The sequence below is a fragment of the Chrysemys picta genome, chromosome 16, assembly GCF_011386835.1.
Source record: "Chrysemys picta bellii isolate R12L10 chromosome 16, ASM1138683v2, whole genome shotgun sequence".
NCBI lineage: Eukaryota > Metazoa > Chordata > Testudines > Emydidae > Chrysemys > Chrysemys picta.
Genome location: NC_088806.1, coordinates 18,947,849 through 18,967,217, shown reverse-complemented (window position 1 = coordinate 18,967,217; position 19,369 = coordinate 18,947,849). Strand labels below are relative to the sequence as shown.

The 19,369-nt window shown below is 44.1% G+C and overlaps 1 protein-coding gene and 1 long non-coding RNA gene across 3 annotated transcripts in view; one reads left to right on the top strand and one right to left on the bottom strand.

Annotated features, from left to right (window-relative positions):
• ARHGAP32 (Rho GTPase activating protein 32) overlaps nucleotides 1-19,369 on the top strand; it is a 410,242-nt gene that overhangs the window by 372,568 nt on the left and 18,305 nt on the right. The window contains 6 exon segments of the mRNA XM_042851949.2: nucleotides 9,888-9,990; nucleotides 11,597-11,741; nucleotides 12,549-12,631; nucleotides 15,724-15,812; nucleotides 15,815-15,830; nucleotides 17,232-17,377. Coding sequence (XP_042707883.2) covers nucleotides 9,888-9,990; nucleotides 11,597-11,741; nucleotides 12,549-12,631; nucleotides 15,724-15,812; nucleotides 15,815-15,830; nucleotides 17,232-17,377 — 582 coding nt within the window.
• Nucleotides 3,100-19,369, bottom strand: part of LOC135976094 (uncharacterized) — an 84,441-nt gene continuing 68,171 nt past the window's right edge. The window contains exons 3-4 of one of the 2 annotated variants that reach the window (XR_010593328.1): nucleotides 4,191-4,418; nucleotides 3,100-3,660 (exon numbers count right to left, since the gene is read on the bottom strand). This is a non-coding gene — a long non-coding RNA (uncharacterized LOC135976094). Of the gene's footprint in view, nucleotides 4,419-19,369 lie in introns of both variants that reach the window. The other variant, XR_010593327.1, reaches the window with a different exon arrangement.

The window sequence follows — 19,369 nt, the reverse complement described above, 5'->3', positions numbered from 1 at the left end:
TGCAGGCGACTCACTTCATGCCTTAAAGGACTTTTGGGCTACACTTAGATCCTTCGGGATATATAAATGCCTGCAAATAAAAGGAAATTCAGCAGTTCTCCATCTTCACAAAGATTCCGTCCTACTCAATTTTCTACCTGCTGTAGACCATCTGAACTGCCAGCTAAGTGGTTGGGATTTTTAGAAAAAGAAGACGACTACCTTGACTGCTTTATCCCAGCCGCCAGTATCTTCCAAACACCAGTTTTGATGGTATGGTCAAGAGTCTCAGCCACCCAGTAGTCAGGGTGAGTTTCTGAATTCGATGACGGTCAAGGCTTATCTCCCTTCTGCCGGGATTCTCGCTCTAAAGAACATTTCCCAAAGAATGCTGCTCAGTCCTCAAGTCCCAGAAAGGCCATGTCTGCACCAAAGATGACAACTTGCATTTTTGTAACACAGAAGGTCAGGTTATCGATGTCTCCAGGTATGGCCAAGGATAGTTTATGTGCCCAACAAACAGGTTTCTGTACTCAGCTGGGTCCTACTGTCAGTCACTCATTTAGTGAAAGGACTTCCTGGGTTTGTGCAGGAATCCTGTTCATCCAGAATACCCCTATAAGTCATGATAACAGTGGACACTTCTCTCTTGGGATGGAGAGCACATTTGGGCCCTCACGCAGCCCAAGGCAAGTGGTCACAACAAGAACAACGCTTGCACATCAATCTGCTAGAACTGAGGGCAGTCATAAATGCTGGCCTCCACTTTCTTCCCCTAATCAAAAACAAGTAAATCAAGTTCATGAGGGACAACATAGCTTGTACGTATTATATCAGTCATCAGGGAGGAGTGTGTTCCCCCTTGCACTGCATTGCAAGAATAAAGCTTTGGAATTGGTGCATATCCAACCAGATAATCATTTTGGGTTCTTACCTGCCAGGTAAGTTCTTAACCTCCCCTACGAGTGGCTGCACGTTTTACTAGATCACAGTCTACGTCTGTAACCCACTCAAGGACATTCCAGTTGCAGAAATCTGCAGAGCTGCAACATGAACCTTGGTACATGGTACATACGTTTTCTAGCCATTACACTTTGGTTCACGCTGCTAAATCAGATGCTGCAATAGGCAACACAGCCCTCTCTTCACTGCTGGACTCTGTTCTGAACCGCCCACCTTGTTAAGGGGATACTGCTAGGGAGTCACTGGAAGTGGAGCACCAACAGGGACACGACTCGAAGAAGAAGGCGGAGCGGTTTCTCACCTTGTGCAGTAACTGGAGTTCTTCAAGATGGTGTCGCACTACCCACCTTCCTTCCCCGCTGCTTCAGAGTTTCTCTGTGGAACTTTGCGGCAGAGAAGGAACTGAGGATGGTTTGCTCACACAGCCCTATATAGCTTCAGTGCGGGGCAGGAGGATGAGTAGGGCATGGGCTGAACGGACGCAGCTACCAAAAATCTGCAATCAATGGTGTAAGGTGCATGCGCACCTGAAGTGGAGCACACACATCAAAGAACTCCAGTCACTGCACAAGGTGAGTAACCTCTCCTCGACCTTACTGCTGCAAAATGTACCATCCCTGAAACAGGGACAATATATATTGATGCAGTTGATTTTATTTAATTTATTTATTTATTTATTGTCTTCCTTCTATTTGAAACCGTTTTTGAGAGGGAAATGTATAGGGTTTAAAAATTGAGACTGCAGTTTTCAAAATCACGTAGGGGATTTAATTTTAGCAGGAACTGGATATCCAAATCCCCTATATGGTCTTGAAAGTCTCAGCCTGAACCTCTGTAGGAGACAGGGTCCTTAGCCTGCCATGTTCTAAGCCTTCTCAACTCCACTCATTTCCAAGGGAAGGCTTTTAAACCAAGACACTCCTGCCTCCTTGGAGTTTCTGATGACATCACTGCCTGTTCTAGTGCCGTTGGTGGTTTATCATCACCAGGGATCCCAGCTTCCTTATGATTCGCCAGATCCCCATTGTTTATGTAATATTTTCAGTGATAAATTGTTGCAGACTTCCAAACGGGAAGAATATGGTTAGTAAAAGGGGAGGGATAGCTCAGTGGTTTGAGCATTGGCCTGCTAAACCCAGGGTTGAGAGTTCAATCCTTGATAGGGCCACTTAGGGATCTAGGGCAAAATCAGTACTTGGTCCTGCAGGTGAAGGCAGGGGGCTGGACTCTATGACCTTTCAAGGTTCCTTCCAGTTCTAGGAGATAGGACAGCTCCATTAATTATTATAATTATTTTAAAACAGGTTAGAACAAGAAAGGATCATCTGAGGCAACATTTCAGCTGGGATGCTCTGTGTGGGCAGAGTAAAACCAGCTCCATTCCCATTTTTCCTTTAGCTCAGACCTTGCAACCTATATGTCATCTCTTCGGTTCTTCACGTTCATTTCATTAGTCCCTTGATTTTGTTGTTAATTTTTAATTACAATAGATGTCTGGCTGGCTGCCCTTGAATCTTGGCCAACTTGAGGATAACCACAATTCGGGGCCTTGCTTTTAGGGGTTAGAATAATCTAATCCTACTTTAAGTCTGGTTTAGTCCTTTCTTGAGGTCCTAACACTTACGACCTGCATTGGCCCTGTTTACGCTGCCTCTTCTTGCTTTTATTGGAGAATAAGAAAACAATGCGGAAAACTGCAAATAAGCAATAAGTCAAAAATCAATTAAAAAAATAGAAAGCTATGTAAAACCACAAATGTGTCTTGCTTCTGTTTTCTTTCTCTTTTTAAAAATTGCATAAATATGTTAAAAATGTGAACAGTCTGTGAAATTCACTTGCCCAGTGTATCTTTGAAATGTTACAGAGGCCCAAGTGTAATCTTTACTCACAAACTGACCTTTATGGCTAATTGTTTTCAGTCTAGAGATTTTTCTATGAAACTGCCATTTTAAAGATGAATGCATTTAGATTGCAAGGTCTTCGCTACAGAAACTGTCTTTGTTATGCTTGCAGAGCATCCAGCACATTGGGTGCCACTGTAATACAAATAGTAAATAACACTAATCATGTGAAAGTGTAAAAATCTTGGAGTTTAGTTCCAAAACACTTCAGGTTTGAATCTTAGCAACCAACATCAATAGATTTGTTTAAGCAGCAATTTTTTTTTTTTTTTAACACAAAGAAAAGTTTTTCCCTGGATGCTTTCAAGTGGCTTTTCTGAGACTGAGAAGTCATTAACCAGGACACAAGGCGACTGACACATTTATTCTCTGTGACTTGCACCATGCATTTATCAGACCAGACTTATTCCATCTGTCTCTTATGACCCTTAATACTCATTTCCTGTCAGTATTATCTGGCACACTACAGAAATGTTGTCTTCTTATACAGTTTTGTGTAAATCTGTTTGAAATGGTATTTATCACAATTCCACATACACTTTGTAAACTGGAGGAAGTGACTTGTAAAGGTGCATTATGGGGCAGTCATTTGGTGAGGCTGTTTGGAATAGTTTTACAGCCCACTTCAGCTTTTTTCTCTTGTGGGTTCTAATGCCTTCTAGCCCCTTTGTTTATATTGCTGTTCTGTTTGGCTAGATTTTACTGCTGATTTCAATGTGTGGCCTGGTATTTTATATCCTGGAACCTGCTGGTTGACATCAGATATATGCAAATCTAAAATCACATTTGTTGCAGCTTGCAGTCATTTGGGGATGATCTGTAATGATATTATAAAGGGAGATCAGAGAGAGAGACAGAGTTTAGTGAAACATAGGTGTGATCTTGTGATCTGAACAAAGGACTGGGAACAATGCACACCTGAGCTCTAATCCCATCTCTTATACTTCCTCTGTGACCTTTGGGCAGGTTACTTAACATCTCTGCTTCACTTTCCCAATCTTCAAAAAGGGAATAATAATACATATTTTGTGTGGCCTATTTGTATGTATTTATATATATATTTGCTTCCTTAGATTGATAGGACTGTGAAAGTGCATTTAAGCAAGTTAGGAGCCTAACTCCCATGGAAAGTCAATGTGAGTTAGGCACCTGATTCACTTAAGCACCTTTGTAAATCCCACTAGGTGCCTAGCTGCATCTCTGGGCACCTGTATCACTTTGGAAATCTGTCCCTATGTGCCCTTGACACAGAAATCATAACCTAGAAGCTGAATCCAGCAGCAAACTCCACCCTATGATAGCAATAACCAGCTAACCCATACAGTAGAAGATTGGTGGGGACCCCACCTTGCACAGGCGCACTCATCTCTCCAAGGGCACCACTAAAAAGGTGAGCGTTGGTATCTTTGAAGGTCAACGGTTTTGAGTTATTTCGGTCCAGTTTCCATAGTCGATGGGCACTTGTGTCCTTGCCCTCTTTCAAACCAATGAATCCCACGCTCCTTTTGGCTCAGCTTAGCATTGTGACGAGGCCCCGCTGTGGCTTTACTGCTCTTTGAGAGGGGATCTTCTGAGCTGTATGAAGAGGGAATTGAGAAGGACACATAAGCTATTAAAATTACTAAAAGGAAAACTCCCTCCACTCCTTTCCAGCCTGCCTCCTTTGGAGCGGCTGAAAGTAACAACCTTGATAAGAGAAATTCCTTATGCCTCACCTACGCAGAGGACACAAGGGGCTTGGTAATTAATTTGCATTTTGAAATACCAGTGCCATGAGGAGAATAAAACATGGGAAGAAATATTTCATGCTGTACAGCAACAGCTTGTATGTCTTCTCCTCTGTTTAGATGTCAAGAATGGTATTTTAGTTCTCTTTAATTAATTTTTTTTCGTGCAGTAAGTTTTAGGGACCTGTCCATGGAACACTAAGACCTGGTCTGCACTTGAAAGTTTTACTGGTATAACTATTGCTGTTAAAGGGGTGTTTTTTTAAAATCAAAATAGTTGTACCGATAAAAGCCCTAGTGTGGACACATTTACACCAGTATAAAGGTGCCTTATACTAGTACAGTTATTCCCCTTCCTCTACAAAACGACTTTATAACGGCATCCGTACTCAAGGCTGGGGAAGGGTGCACTGATTACTGTACAGTTAGTGGTACGACTGTCTAGTGTAGACAGAGCCTGAGGCTTCAGGTAAGCACATACAGCACATGCTTAAGTCCCATAAATGTCAGTGGGGCTTAAGCATGTGTGGTTAAGTGCTTTCCTTAGTGGAGCAACAAGACCATCCAGCCTTAAGCAGATTTCATTGTAGAAAGCGGATTCCATTCCTAGGCACCACAAGGTCTCTCTCTGCTCTTGTAGCTGTCTCATTTCTATTTTATAACCCTCTTTGCCATTACCTTAAGACCTACAGTACAAAAGTCACTCTGTCAGATAAGAGAGATATATTGCCAGGAAGTAGTCTAGTTGACTTAGACTTTATCTTCGTTCTTTAGTAATATGTGTATTTTTAACGTGGGTCATTTCTTGCAAACCCTACAGCATCTTGAAGGAAGTCCATGTTTGTGGATTGATCTTTTATTTTTAAAGTTTGGTAGCTCAAGAGAGGATGTTAGGCTCAGGATTTAGGAGTGAACTGCGGGAGGAGATGAGTAAAGTTATCTGAGTATGTAAGAGTAGAGGGTGGAATGGGACTGCATGCTTATACAACGTCACCTGCAGGCCACTTTCTGGCTTGGCATGGATGGGGTAATAAAAAGGGAGTAATTCACACTTTCAAATCTCACCTTGATATAGAAGTGCATCCCCATGCAATTGTGCCTTAACGTGGGCAGGGCAGCTGGGAAGGCAGGTTTAAAGAAGGAAAAATAGGCTGCTGAAACTAAAATGGCTTAACAGCTGAAAAGCAGAGCTGGTTGCAAAATGGTAACAATTTTGTGAGAGTGAGTTTGTGTTTTTTGACGATTTTTAAAAATTCTGTATCTTCCAAAAATTTCAGCCAGCTTCAATGAAAAGCACACAAAGTACCTTCAGTAAGCTGTAGTTAAAGGTGAGTCAGCTGGCATGAGCTACCTTTGGATGTCTTAATTGCAGTGTAGACTTACCTATGACATCCAAAATAAGATGGAGAGGGAAGTGGGAGTAAAAATAGCTGTAGTATTTCATCAGCTGTTGGGGATGTGTCTACCAATGGTATGTGGGTTCCTAACGGAGAACAATTATTAGTTGTTATCTTCCCATCTCACTGCCTTACCGTCTTGCTCCTTCATTTAATTGCTTTTTGCTAAGCTTCTTAGACAATATTGGAACTTAATGACAGCCATAGTTTGACAGCGTTTGTTTAGAAGGTTAGCTACAGTATGTACAACAGTTCAATTTATATTCATTGTTCCTGTTCGAATGATCATTTAACTTTTTACAGTCATTCGCTCTAGGGGAATTCAGCTGAGCAGCTGCAGTTCTAGGCGACATGGTCCGTTAACCAGCCAAAAGGCCCTGGCTTGTGCAGTAGTTGACCTGATTGCTGAAATACTGTAAAAATGACATTGCTGCAGGGGAACTCGGTGGGAGGTCTCATTCCCCAGGTTGAACAAATAATTCAGATTCCAGTAACGCACACAAAAAACAACATCCAACAACAACCAAAAAGACAGCGGCTAAGGTTATGAAAGATTAAAAGGGGAAAACAAAGCGAGATTAGAGCACTGTAAAGGGTCTGATTTCAAGATGAATTAAAACACCCTTGAAAATGAGAGCTATAAAACTTTCACTTCATCCTGAGGGGAAGAATTAACCCTTTTAGTCCATGAGTAAAGAAAATAAAAGCCCGAGGAGAGATGCTGTAAAACTCTCAAACCCACTGGGAGATGCTGAAGAATGAGCTGAAAAATTCCTTGAGTCACCCCAGTGATAAAACATGCTGGGGTCTCCTTTGGTAATGCTTCCACATTCCCAGGCTTCTCCGGTACAGTGCCTGGAATGTCAGTCACTTGGGGCCGGCAAAGGGAGGGAGAGGTGGGAATGGGATGCCTGATCCGGGAGCAGGCGATCCACAAGTTGCTCAGGGCCTCACAGGATGTGGATGTTTAAATGCAGCACTTATCAATTAACCCTAGCACCCTGAAGTGCAGGTGAGGTGGTTGTTTCTTTGAGTTGTTTCCCTGAAGGGGAATTATCTGGTGTCCGGAGGTTGGACATGATATTGCCCAGAAAGGGAATAAAAACAGTGCACGTTGTTAAGCTTTTGTTATTATTTATTTGAATTATGGTGACGCCTGGGAGCTCCTGTCATGGATCAGGGCCTCATGGTGTACTAGGTGCTGTACAAACAGATGGTCCCTGCCCCAAAGTGCTCACAAGAAGTATAAGGCAAGAGACAGATGCAGACAACAGGAGCCCAAGCACTCAATGAGACAGTACTAGTCATCGTGATAGGGAGTAGTCTCAGGACACCAACTGCCTCTCTATTGTCAGATTTTTGGTAGGCAGCTTTAGTATTAACTTTGGCTGTTTTTACTGCAATTTCATATTTCTTGTTGGTACCAGAAACATGCAGCTACCAGGGACTGAGGAAAGATGGGGGTTGGAGGGGAAAAATTAAAAACGCTCATGTAATCTTCCTGTGGGCCCCCCCTTTTTTTTTTTAATAGCAAACTAAGGTCATCCTGCCAGCAAAAGACCCTTTTTAACTACAGTTATGTCAGGGGACCTAATTAACCACGTGTTTTTAGCCACATCTCCAAGCCATGCTGCATCCAGAGCTTTAGCACAGTTCAGTAGATGTTCAGTGTCCCATCTCTGCTACAGGATGGATCAATGTGGTAGCCAGGTCAGGAGACGAACACATAGCCTGATCCGGTGGAATTTCTGGTGTGGCTGGGCCCATGGTACTTTGATTTTGTGTTTTTGCCCCATGCTGACTCTAACAGCACTATCTAATCTCTTGGTATGGTGAATAAGCCAGTGCAGTAAATGTATTGCTAGGACTATATCCCACTCTTTGCATCAAGTCAAGGAAGGGAAAAAAACAACAACCCAAAGTGTCAGAACAGGCTGCTCCTGCAGTCTAATTATGACTTACATACAGTACTCCCCATGCTGTCTGTTTATACAGCTAGAGGAACCCCAGGAGCGCAAAGCCATGGAAGCATGCCAAGTTTGTTCTCTGTGACACCGGATTTTGGTTAGGCAGCTCGGGCCGGTATTCTAGGTCAGGGTTCTCAGCCAGGGGTACGTGTATCCCTAGGGGTACATGGAGATCTTCCAGGGGTTATATCAACTCATCTAGAGATTTGCCTAGCTTTACAACAGGCTACACGAAAAGCACTAGCAAAGTCAGCACAAACTAAAATTTCATACAGACCATGACTTGTTTATACTGCTCTATATACTGATATGTAAGAACAATATTTATATTCCAATTGATTTATTTTATAGTTATATGGTAAAAATGAGAAAGGAAGCAATTGTTCAGTAACAGCGAGCTGGGACTCTTTAGTATTTTTGTCTGATTTTGTAAGCAAATAGTTTTTAAATGAGGTGAAACTTGAGGGTACACAAGACAAATGAGCTTCCTGAAAGGGAGACTGGAAAGGTTGAGAACCACTCCTCTAGGTTGCCCTTCAGCGGAAGGTGAAGATCCCAAGGCACTTACAGGTTTGAGCAGGAGGTAACCAGTTCTGGTCAATGCCTTGCTCTGTAAAGAAGGATTTTATTTCCAAGGCTCTATGGGGTAGAAGGGGCTCCATTTGCCCAACAGTCTCTGGAAAGCAGCTTGAGATACTGTGAATATAGAAGGTAAAACACCAAATTGCAGACTGTCCTATGTTTCATGGTACATTAGTCTGAGATGCATCTGTTTATTTCTAGGGAGCCACCGAAAATGTCTGCTCCTTTCCTTGCCCAGGTTGTTCATCTGCTTCTGTGCCTGATGTGAAGCAGAACAGCAGTAGAGTGGTTGGGGGGTGGGGAGGAGGACTGGGCATCTAAGTTCAAGTGTTCCTGGCAGTTGGTATATATTACTTAATATAAGGGAATTTGCCACATGATCTATTCACAATCTGTGTCACATGGCAAATTGATAAGAGTTGGCATCTTGTGTAAGAATAAATCTAGATCATTGTAGGAGCTGTGGCAAGAAAGTCTCCTGCTGAGGAATCCACAAAAATCTGAGTTTTTCCATGAGGACTTGATGATGCTTAGATGGGTCTGATCTTAATTTCCTATCTGGGATCATATCAAGTCTCAGTTCCCTGTTAAAGGGGATCAGCTTTGCTCCTCCCTTAAATCCAGCGGGATGGATAGCTAGATCACACGGTGGAAGTTCAGTTGTATTGGGAAGCCATCTGGGGAGAACTGGTTGGTGAAGTGGCCTGAATGTTACTGTAAACCTGATTACATCCATTGGGTCTTACTTTCAGTCCAGCCTTATCTGGGTCTTCCTTTGTACCCAGTTTTGCACTGCGGTTTCAGTGGGTTCATTGTGTCATGTAGCTTTCTAAATCCTGGGATGCTCAAATGCATCAGTGCCCTGCACATACAGAGATCAAATTATTAATCATAAAAATGCAGGTAACCCTGGGGTAGAACATGGTATTTCTTTAATTTCTTTAACAGCATAACAGTTTAAACCACGTAGGTGAGGAGAATTTCATGCTGAATTGAAGCTGCAGAAAGAATTTTGGCTGGACAGAATGAAATTGCTCAATTTCAGATTGGCCAGGATAGTGGCGTTAACACCACGGCTTGTTTGTAAGTGTAGATCTTCCATAACCACAGTTGGTGAGAACCTGTTTTGTATCTCAGCTGAGAAATGGCATCTCCTGCAACACAGTTCCCCCTAACACCATGCTTCAATACTCACTTAAAGGAAAGCATGCCTGCTACTAGTTACCAGCACTTATTTCCTACACCTCCTTGGTTTCCCATCCAAGTAGCAACTAGGGAAGCAGCCCATCTGTGCTTAGCTTATGAGATCTGACATGATCACAGGCCCTCAGTAACATGGTCAACTAAACACTAGCCCTTTTTTCTTTTTAGTCCCCCAGGTCCTCAAGAGCTGCACCGAATTCATTGAGAAACACGGCATTGTGGATGGAATATACCGCCTGTCAGGAATTGCGTCAAATATCCAGAAGCTACGGTATGATTGCATTGTATTCGATGAATCCCAGCACATGCTCATTTAAATGCTCTGGTTTCAGAATCCTAGAGTTCAGTGATGACAGGCCGGTGGGTGTCTTGGAGAACAGATGGGGAGGTACCATCACAGCAGCTCCCCAGTGCTCGCGCCTGCTTCATGAACAGCATGCTGAAGCTCTGGAACATTTAAAATCCCACCTCTCTCTTTTTCACAGAGGTTCTGAAGTGAAATGACAAACTTTGTCTACGTGACAAAGTGTGACTGGTTTAACTTAAATCACCTTTTTAAACCAGTTTATTAAACTGGTGCAAACACCCTGTGTGTAGGTCCTTACTTCGGTTTAAGGGCAGAATATTTTGATTTGGCTTAAACCTGTTTCCAGTTGACTTAAATTAAACTTTAAAAAAAGGCCACTCTTAGTCTGAAATAAGTGGGTCCTCATGGGTTTGCATTAATTGTAACTATATCAGTTTAAACTCCCACCTTAGTTTATACCAGGGCAGGTTTCCCAATAGACAAGGGCTGGCAATGCTTAGGCATTGCCTGTCTTTGTAGAATATCATCAGCACATCTCAGATGGGCAAGGAACCCCGCACCCTTGCAGTGGAGGTTGCTAGCTGGAGGAACTCATTCTCCTTTGCCTTCACCTCACTCCATCCCACTTCATTTTTAAATAATCTCTTAAAATTCTCCCTGCTCCTTCCCCAAAGAGCTTATCTAAACCTGGAGTTATTCAGCAACAGCTATTCTGAAATAACTATTCCTGAATACCTCCGTGTTCGGAGTGTCTTGTTCTGCGTAGGGGATCAGCAGTTTGATTTACATCTCATGGAGAAGTGAGCTTCAGCAACAGCAATCCTCCACTCACCCCTCCCAGTGGCCTGATTCACTACGGCTAGTCCCTGGCTAATTGGAAACAGGAATTTCCATGCACATATTCTAGTGGGAAGCAAGGCTTGCCAGCCCTGGCCCTCTAAGTGCAGCTTTTATTTCATAAACATTTGTGCTTTGGGTTTCTCTCTCTCTTTTCCTCTCTCTGTGAAAACCAAGGGAATGCACACGGGTTTTCTTCATGTGGTTCCTGGCTCTGTTCATTCTTGCTGGGCTCTCTAGCTTGCCTCCAAGGAATTTCTGCACACAGTAGTTTTGATGTACAGCAGCTGTTGATAGGCCCTGATGTTCAATGTTGCTTATAATTTCAGTTTCCAGGCCTTTGAAATTTAAAGGGGGTAAAGTTTTCATTTTGGCCCACGGCGAGTTTTACCTAGGCAGCTCTCAGTCACAATCACTGGGGTTAGAGATGTAAATTGCCTGCAACAGTGTTGAGAATAGACACTTTAAAATACAAGGGCATCTGCCTTGTTACGGGAAATCTGATTTCTGGGCTAGCCAGTCAGATGTAAACGCAACCGATGATGCCTCGTAAGAAACCATCCCATTTTGGAAAAACGTGAGTTTGCAACAGCACAAGCGTGATTCTTGTGGCTTTGGCTCTAAGTCATTTATTTCTTCTGTGAAGCATGCTCTTGTGTTCCTTCGACTCTGATTTGTTTTTGGTTTTTCTCCACTGCCACCCCTCCCCCCTGTCTGTCTTTCTCATCTCTAGCCACGAGTTTGACTCAGAGCAGATCCCCGACTTGACTAAAGATGTTTACATTCAAGATATCCACTGTGTGGGCTCCCTCTGTAAGCTCTACTTCCGCGAGCTTCCCAACCCCCTGCTCACATATCAGCTGTACGAGAAGTTCTCAGTAAGTACAAGCCGATATCTTGGTTTCCACGGATTGGGCAACATCATTGTGGGTTTGATCAACAGGAATGACAGAGCCGCCTGTTCTGTAAAGCCTGGTAATGGGGGCCATATAAGATTCTCAAATTGATCCTGCTGAAGATCTTCCTTTCCCTTTATGTTTAAAAAGGGTTACCTGTGAAAACCGGGCTCTCAAAAGCATTGGCTTAGGGCAGATAGTGTTTGGGCATGCTACTCTAACAACCCTGCTGCTGAACCCAAACTAGCAGCCACACACTGCTGTGCTCATGTCCAGCACTCCAGGCTCACAGTGCCCTCTGCTGTTCCCTTACTGGGATCCGCGTGCAGTTGTGGCAGGACACAATACCTTGCTCTAGACTTGCAGCACCAGGAGGGAGGCATGTTGGAGGTTTGAATGATTGTGTGAATCCCCATAGCATTTGAGGAGTACCCAGCAGAAACTACAGATGGCGCAGCCAACAAGGGAGGGCACTGGTGGTAACATCTGTTGCTGGCCTCCTTTGGGATGAATGTCACCCTCGCTGCAGCACAAAGAGTCACTCTGTGCCATCAAGGTGCAACTTACAGCTCCTGGGCCAGCTTCATTGAATTTTGCCTTTAATGTTAGTTGTACACAGGCCCACCTCCTCAGTACACAAATACCATGGTGAAGGGGGCAGCCTAAAGGCTTCGGTGGGAAGGTAAATCCTACAAATCTAAATGCCAGCAAACTGCGCGCCATCCAAACTGTTTCATTTGCATTAGCAAACGCCCAGTGTTCGTACCTTAATTTGTTGTTTTGTTCCAGGATGCTGTGTCTGCTGCTACAGATGAAGAGCGATTGGTTAAAATTCATGATGTCATCCAGCAACTACCCCCACCGCACTACAGGTTAGTGTGCATAGCTTTACCCCACCTCACACTTTCATTCTTTGTTCTGCTCTGACAGTGCACCAGGGCCCTAGCTTTCCATCCTCAGCCTGTCCAGGACGAAGGTCACCAATGCAGACTAAACTGAAATCACATTATGCTAAATATTAGGACTTACGCTGCAGCACGATGGTGTCACTTGTTTGGCCATTATACAATCATCACTTATGAAGGGAAGGCTGATATGATTGTGTGCTTTCTGATTTTCCCCACCTAAGATGGCCGCATTCTTCCTGCATAGTTGAGCACACTTGGAAGGATTGCTGACTGCATAACATTGACTTATATTTTAATTAGATCAGTAACGACACATACTGTACATACATCTTATCTGCCTTACTCTATACAGCATGCCAGGAGGGGATGAATACAGAGCCCATCACAGCCAAGTAGTCCGATTTCATTATGGAGAGAGGAGGTGGGTGGTGAGACTTTGCCCAGGATATTTTTAATGAGGACAAAAACCGTAGGTTGAAGTAAGAGGGAGAGGAATGAAGCAAGTAGCAGGAGAATCAGAACTTTGTCAGGGGTTTGCCCAGTAAGGCCAGTTAATCTGGTGACACAGATGAAGATGCAGCATCTGAAATAATGTGAAAAAGGCAGCACGGCAGAGACACTAATCTAAGTTGCACGGAGTGCAGCTGTGGCAGTACATGTGTTTAACTAGCAGGGTTGACAGGGAAGTCGTTCTGCTGACAGCAGAGAGGAACTGCTCTCCCACATGCATTACAGAAAGGGAGGGAGCATTTGGGAATTTGGCAGTTGGAAAAGCAGCATAAGAATCTGAACCTCTTTTTTTGTCCTAGTGAACTGCCATGCCATGCTGCAGCCCCCCAACCCCTCTCCTTTCCCCCTGGGACTCTCCCCAGTGTGGCCTCAAATGCCCTCAGTTATACCGTAGACTATCCCCACACTGGAGTGTGCAGTAACTGGCTGGACCATGCCTGTTTTACAGGGGCAAGTTCTGTCCTGTTGGCAGGGTGGGCAGCATGGCCTTTCTGATGGTTGCTGTGATGTCAGTGTGCCATAAAGCAGTCTCAAGGGTGACCCTAACTACTTACACCATTGTGGGACAACCTTGTACCCCTTTAGGCCTTAATTCACAGGGTTTTTTCTATTCTGTGCCTCTTTCCCGTTTACCTTCATGTGCCCCAGCCGCCTCCCGTCATTCATGGCAGGGGGCTGGGGATACCTCAGCTTGCAGTCTTGCTCCTGTTCTGTGCCCATTTACCCTGGCCAGTTAGGTCTAGGAATGGCCAAAGTGGAAGGTCCAGATTTGATGGCACCAAAATATCGTGGGCAGCTGAGCCAGGAAGCAGCCCCTCTTGTTCTGGGTCTGACTCTGGATCAGAGCCTTAAGGGCAAATTTGGCTAGATTCAACTCTGAGCTTTCCTCTCCCTGCTCTCACACTGAAATTCAGAGTGGGTTGGATGTGAGGTTCTTCCTTTGATTCATCTCAGTGCCTGGGCTTTCGTATTGCCACCCGATCCCATCTGCACTGGGAGGACAGAGTAGCACTGTAGTTAAAATCTCCCATGAAAAGCCCCATTTAGGAAATCCCCATCAATCTAAAGCATGTTGTTGTCTTTCCCAGCCCCGCCTCACTTATTTAAGCTGTGACCGGTGATGCTTCTGTAATCACTCTCTGCCCTAATGTCTGATTCTGATGTATCAGCCTTGTTCTCAGAACAGAGAGGGGGCTAGGAAAGGATAAAAACCCAGGTGAGAGATAAGGAGGGAGTGAGAGCAGTCACATTTCACAGGAGATAACTCTGCTGCAAGTGTTCCCCCTAGTGGTGACTGGCAGAGATGGTGGTTCACTTGAGGTTTCCTCCTAAACATTCCTGAGGCTTGGCTGTGCAGCCTTTTTGGAAGAAAAGAGCATTTTTATTCTTCTAATAATCGTCGGCCAAGCAAGAGTTTCCAGGCTGCTGATGGTAGGGCTTGGCAGCACAGGCTATGGAAGGGCAGTGCAAGTCTCATGGGGTTTTGTCCATTTCATCGCCAGTAAATGCAGATTTTTTAGCATAAGGCTTTATCCCTACATGTCTTTGCACAGGGCACGTGTGCAAAGAGAAACCAGGCAGGGAAGAAATGAAGACAGGACAGGTCTGGGGAGACTTGAGATCCTGCACTCAACTCACCTCTTAAAGTTTATTGTGCTATTACTAAGTGATTGAGCAGACTTAACTTGGGGGCTGCACATCAGCAGTTGTGTTAGTGTGAGAGCAGGTTCTCTTGTACCCTCAGTGCTCCACACCAGCACCATGGAGCACTGACCCCCACTGCTGGCTGTAATAAAAACACTTAGTTCCTGAAAATTCCCAGGGGTGCTTGCCATCTGTGCTGCTGAAAAGTAATGGTCTCTGAGTGTGTAAATACAGGGTGAAACTTTCCAAGCTTGTATCTTATTTAGATGTATAAATATATATCTGCAGGTGTCCATCCCATAAACTGAAATACACGGTACAAAACTTAACAGAGATCATCCTGTCTTGGTGCTTAAAGCTGCGATTTTCAAAGCAGCCTCCCACTAAATGCTACTCGGGTTCCTAAATAAAAGCATCGTCTACCTTACACAGAGAGAATAAAATAAACCCCTTCCCAAAAGCCTGAGAGAACTTCTTGGGCATGCTGCAAAACCTATCAGACCCAAGGCTCTGCCTGAGCAAATGTTTTATTTCTGTTGCACAACATTGTGGTAGAGTAGCCAAGTAACGAACTCCAGAGTGACTAGCTGGTTCTCTAGCCTGTTAAGCTAGTGGAGTTGCAGGTATTTTTGCCTACATCAAGTTTTGTTTGCCCGCCCTTGTGTTCTGTTAAATCTAACAAGTGCATATGTTTCTTCAGTTTGACAGTCAGGCTGTAATTATCTGCCTGAGGCAACGTTATTGTCTTGCTTAGGGCACATCATTCCTCCTGTTGCTTCCAAGCAAATACCAATTAATTCATTGTGTTTTTCTGTGCGGCCAATTGCAGCAAGGCTTGCCAATGGGGGTTGAACGTTTGCCTATCAGTTAACAGATTTTTGCATCTCGTTCTCATTTTTCAGGACACTGGAGTTCCTAATGAGGCACTTGGCTCATCTAGCAGATTACTGCTCCATCACAAACATGCATACCAAGAACTTAGCAATTGTCTGGCGCCAAACCTACTAAGGTACTTCTCTTGGATTTTCTCTCACCTTTACATTTGAAACACGCTTCAAACCTGTTCTGCCAAGTAAACACTGCATGCTGAGGTTATTTCATGCTATGTTCCCAAGAGGATGCTAAATGTCAACACCCAGAAAAACCCCTATGGTTTTGATTCTTCAATTCTTATTCAGGCACAACTGCTATGGGTTTTTCAGTGGGAGATTTTCCGGAGAAAGTGCTTTGAGACTGGACATGTTGGCCAGGTCTTCTACTAGCATCATTCTCATTGACGTCAGTGGAACTACAGCAGCTGGCCTTGTGGGCCCACTGGGCCTGTTTCACCATTGTAACTCCACTGATTTTGACAGAATTACTCCTTATTTGCAGTAGTGTAAATGAATGGAGAATCAGGCCTACTTTTTCCCTCCAATGTCATTTTTTTCCCTCTCCCTCGGTTAGACGTGGATACTGTCTCCTTTGGTCATGCAGGAAAACTGGTTCCATTCTGTGGCACCACTGACATTAAACTAGACAGACTGCTGCACTGGGATGTGATATATATACTAGTAGGTTTCAGGGGTGCTGAGAGCCATTGAGCCAAACTGTAAACCCTATATATGATGGAAACCACTTCAAGCCAGGAGGTGAAGCAGCGCCCCCAGCACCTCTAGTAGGTTTCAGACATATGTAAATGATCTTGCCAGACCTTGGATAAACTTTGACATGGGAGATTCCAGAGGGACAATTGTACAATGCCATCACTAATTTCAAAACCTTACTTAAAACACAAAACAACCAACCCCCCCCCTCCCCTCCTTGTTTTATTGTGCTAGTTTCTGGACTATCCAATTACCATCCTGAGATATCTGAGTCAGAGAGTCCCTCGTGGGCAGTTAACGTGTGTGAGCCAGTTTCTTCTGCCTGGCGATTTTCTCTTGCTTAAGGCTACTTTTGAATGTTGGTGGGCTAGTTGGAGATTTTCCTAGCTCATGGGGAAAAGTTTATTTAAAACGCTACAGTGAGCTTGTTCATGTAATTGCACTGTCAACTTCAAGTGCACATGGAGGGAAGGGGACAAAACAGGCAAGCCTTCGACATGCAGCTCTATCACTCACCTCAGTCTGGCCTGCAACAGCTGCTCCTCCCTCCGCTAGGGGGACACTGTTGCCATTGACATCGAGTCAGATCTAGACTGAAGTCATCACAGCACCAAATTCAGCGTGATGATTTCTCCAGCTCTTTGAAAACAAAGGGAGTTACACCAGCAGAGAATCTGGTCCTTAAAGTGCTATCTGGATCCCTTATGGAACCTGCCCTAAGTGGTGGTATATACCTGGTCGCAGCAGTGCAAGTCCGTATGCTCAATGAGCCCGTACCCATGGTGAATTTACATTGAAGTTTAATCCACCATGCATTTCCTTAGATCGAAACAGATAGAGTCTGCCTGTTTCAGTGGAACAGCTGCCTTCATGGAGGTCCGAATCCAGTCCGTGGTGGTGGAATTTATCCTGAATCACGTTGATGTCCTCTTCAGCTCCAAACTCAGCTCAGTCATACGAGACGGGGCAGGTATGTCCATTCCTTGAGGGGTTTAATTGTAGTAAAATTAGGGGAAGATTTTAGGAAAAACTCTAGCCTCTCCCGTAGAAATTTGGAATAGTGTTTACAGTAAAAACAAAAGGCCAACATTTTCAGGGATGGGTGCCTAAAGTTGATAGATGTGGCCTGAGTTTTGGGGTCTTGACAACCTTCCTCTCCCATTGACATCAATAGGAATCAAGGGTGCTCTGTAGAATTGGGCCTAATAATTTGACATCAACAATTACTGCTCTTTATTCCTGTGATTCACGCATGTTTCTCTGTCTTGGCACAGTTGTAGCTTTTCCCTTGTGGAAGGTCTGTGATAACCTTTAAGGGGCTTTATTACCAAGTTTTCACTCCTGCATGCTCCTCCCTTCAAGTTGTCTTTGCAACACAGGCTTGTGCAGTATGGTACATACTCCTGCCATCAAGGCCAGCATTTTCAAGCTTATGTGCTGAAAGTGTGGCACGCTGACATACTGAGTAGCCACCGCTCCCGCTGACCCTAGTGGGAAGAGGTGGTGCTCAGCACCTCTAATAATGGGGCCACTTTAGTAGGTGCCTAACTTTAGACACCCACATTTGGAATTTTGGGCCCCACTTTTGATAAGAAACATTTTAAATCTTAGACATTAAAGGATCCATTTTCCATGGAGCCTGCAGGCATTCATTAGCGTGGCTCTGACTTGTTAGCCACACAACTCTACCCATATTCTTGTAACTAGTGGCCAGTTCCCACCTTTGGCAGTGGTTCTCAAACAGGGGTACATCAACTCATCCAGATATTTGCCTGGTTTTACAACAGGCTACCTAAAAAGCACTAGTGAAATCAGTACAAACTATTATTTCATACAATGACTTGTTTATACTGCACTATATACTATCAATGTTTCTCAACACGGGGGGTTGTGGGATGGGTTTAGGAGGGTCTCAAGTGCAGGGCTGGCCTTAGAGGGTGGCAGGCAGGGCCCCTCCTGAAGCTTAAGACACATGTGGAAGCCCAAGCCCTACCCACTCGGGGCTCAAATCAGACTCCTGAAAGGAGCACAGTAAGTCTCCTGGAAAGGTTGAGAACCACCGACCTATGGGGTGAGGCTACGAGGCACCCAATGAGGTTGGAGGGCCTAGCAATGAACTGAACCATATTGTACAGGGCATTGGAATGATTAAAGCATTACTAATTTGTTTAGCCTGTAAAATGTATCCTAACTGCTAACAGCTCCACACAGATTTTAGACAAAGTTACAATTCAGCAGAGATGATAATCCAGTATTGATTCCTTAAAGGTATAGCTCCACTTGGACAGATGAGTTCTGCATTCACTCCTCTGTGAGATACACCAAAACACAACGAGTCCAGTCTGTGAAGGCTTTTCTTGGTGCAGAAAATGGTCACAGTGCAAAACTAAAATTCCCATTTCTTGCAAATGCCTGCTAGCTCCCCAATGAAGTCAGTAAAGTTACACCAGGGAGGAATTTGACTCCATTTGTTAGTAATACATCATGGGGGTTGAACATACATGTATCTAATAGATATTAAAATATCAAGTAGCTGATTTAATGTAGCTCATCCGTAGTACAAAATGGGCTTTTTTCAATGCAGTTGTCACTAACTATGGGCAGAGTTAAGCTGTTTGCCAGTGTATTTGATGCTTTTCATTTCCGTGTTAGGGCCTCATTGTCTTCAGCATAGTAGATTTGCTGTCAGTCCAGCTTTCCACCCAAGAGGCAAGTATAAAGCAGTAGGAGTGAGGGGTTTGCTCAGCTGTTACGATAAGAGCCCTTGTTGAGCGATACATGCATATTTCCACCATGATTCTAGCTGATCTTTCAGTGTTAATTATACCTGGTCCAGGCTGTTTTCTTCCAGGGGGAGACAATTATTTGGCTCAAGTTCTCAGCATGTTTATCTGAGTTCAAAATGGTCTGTGTTTAATTTACCAATTAGCAAACCAGTCTCTGTTTTGATTTGTTGGTTGCT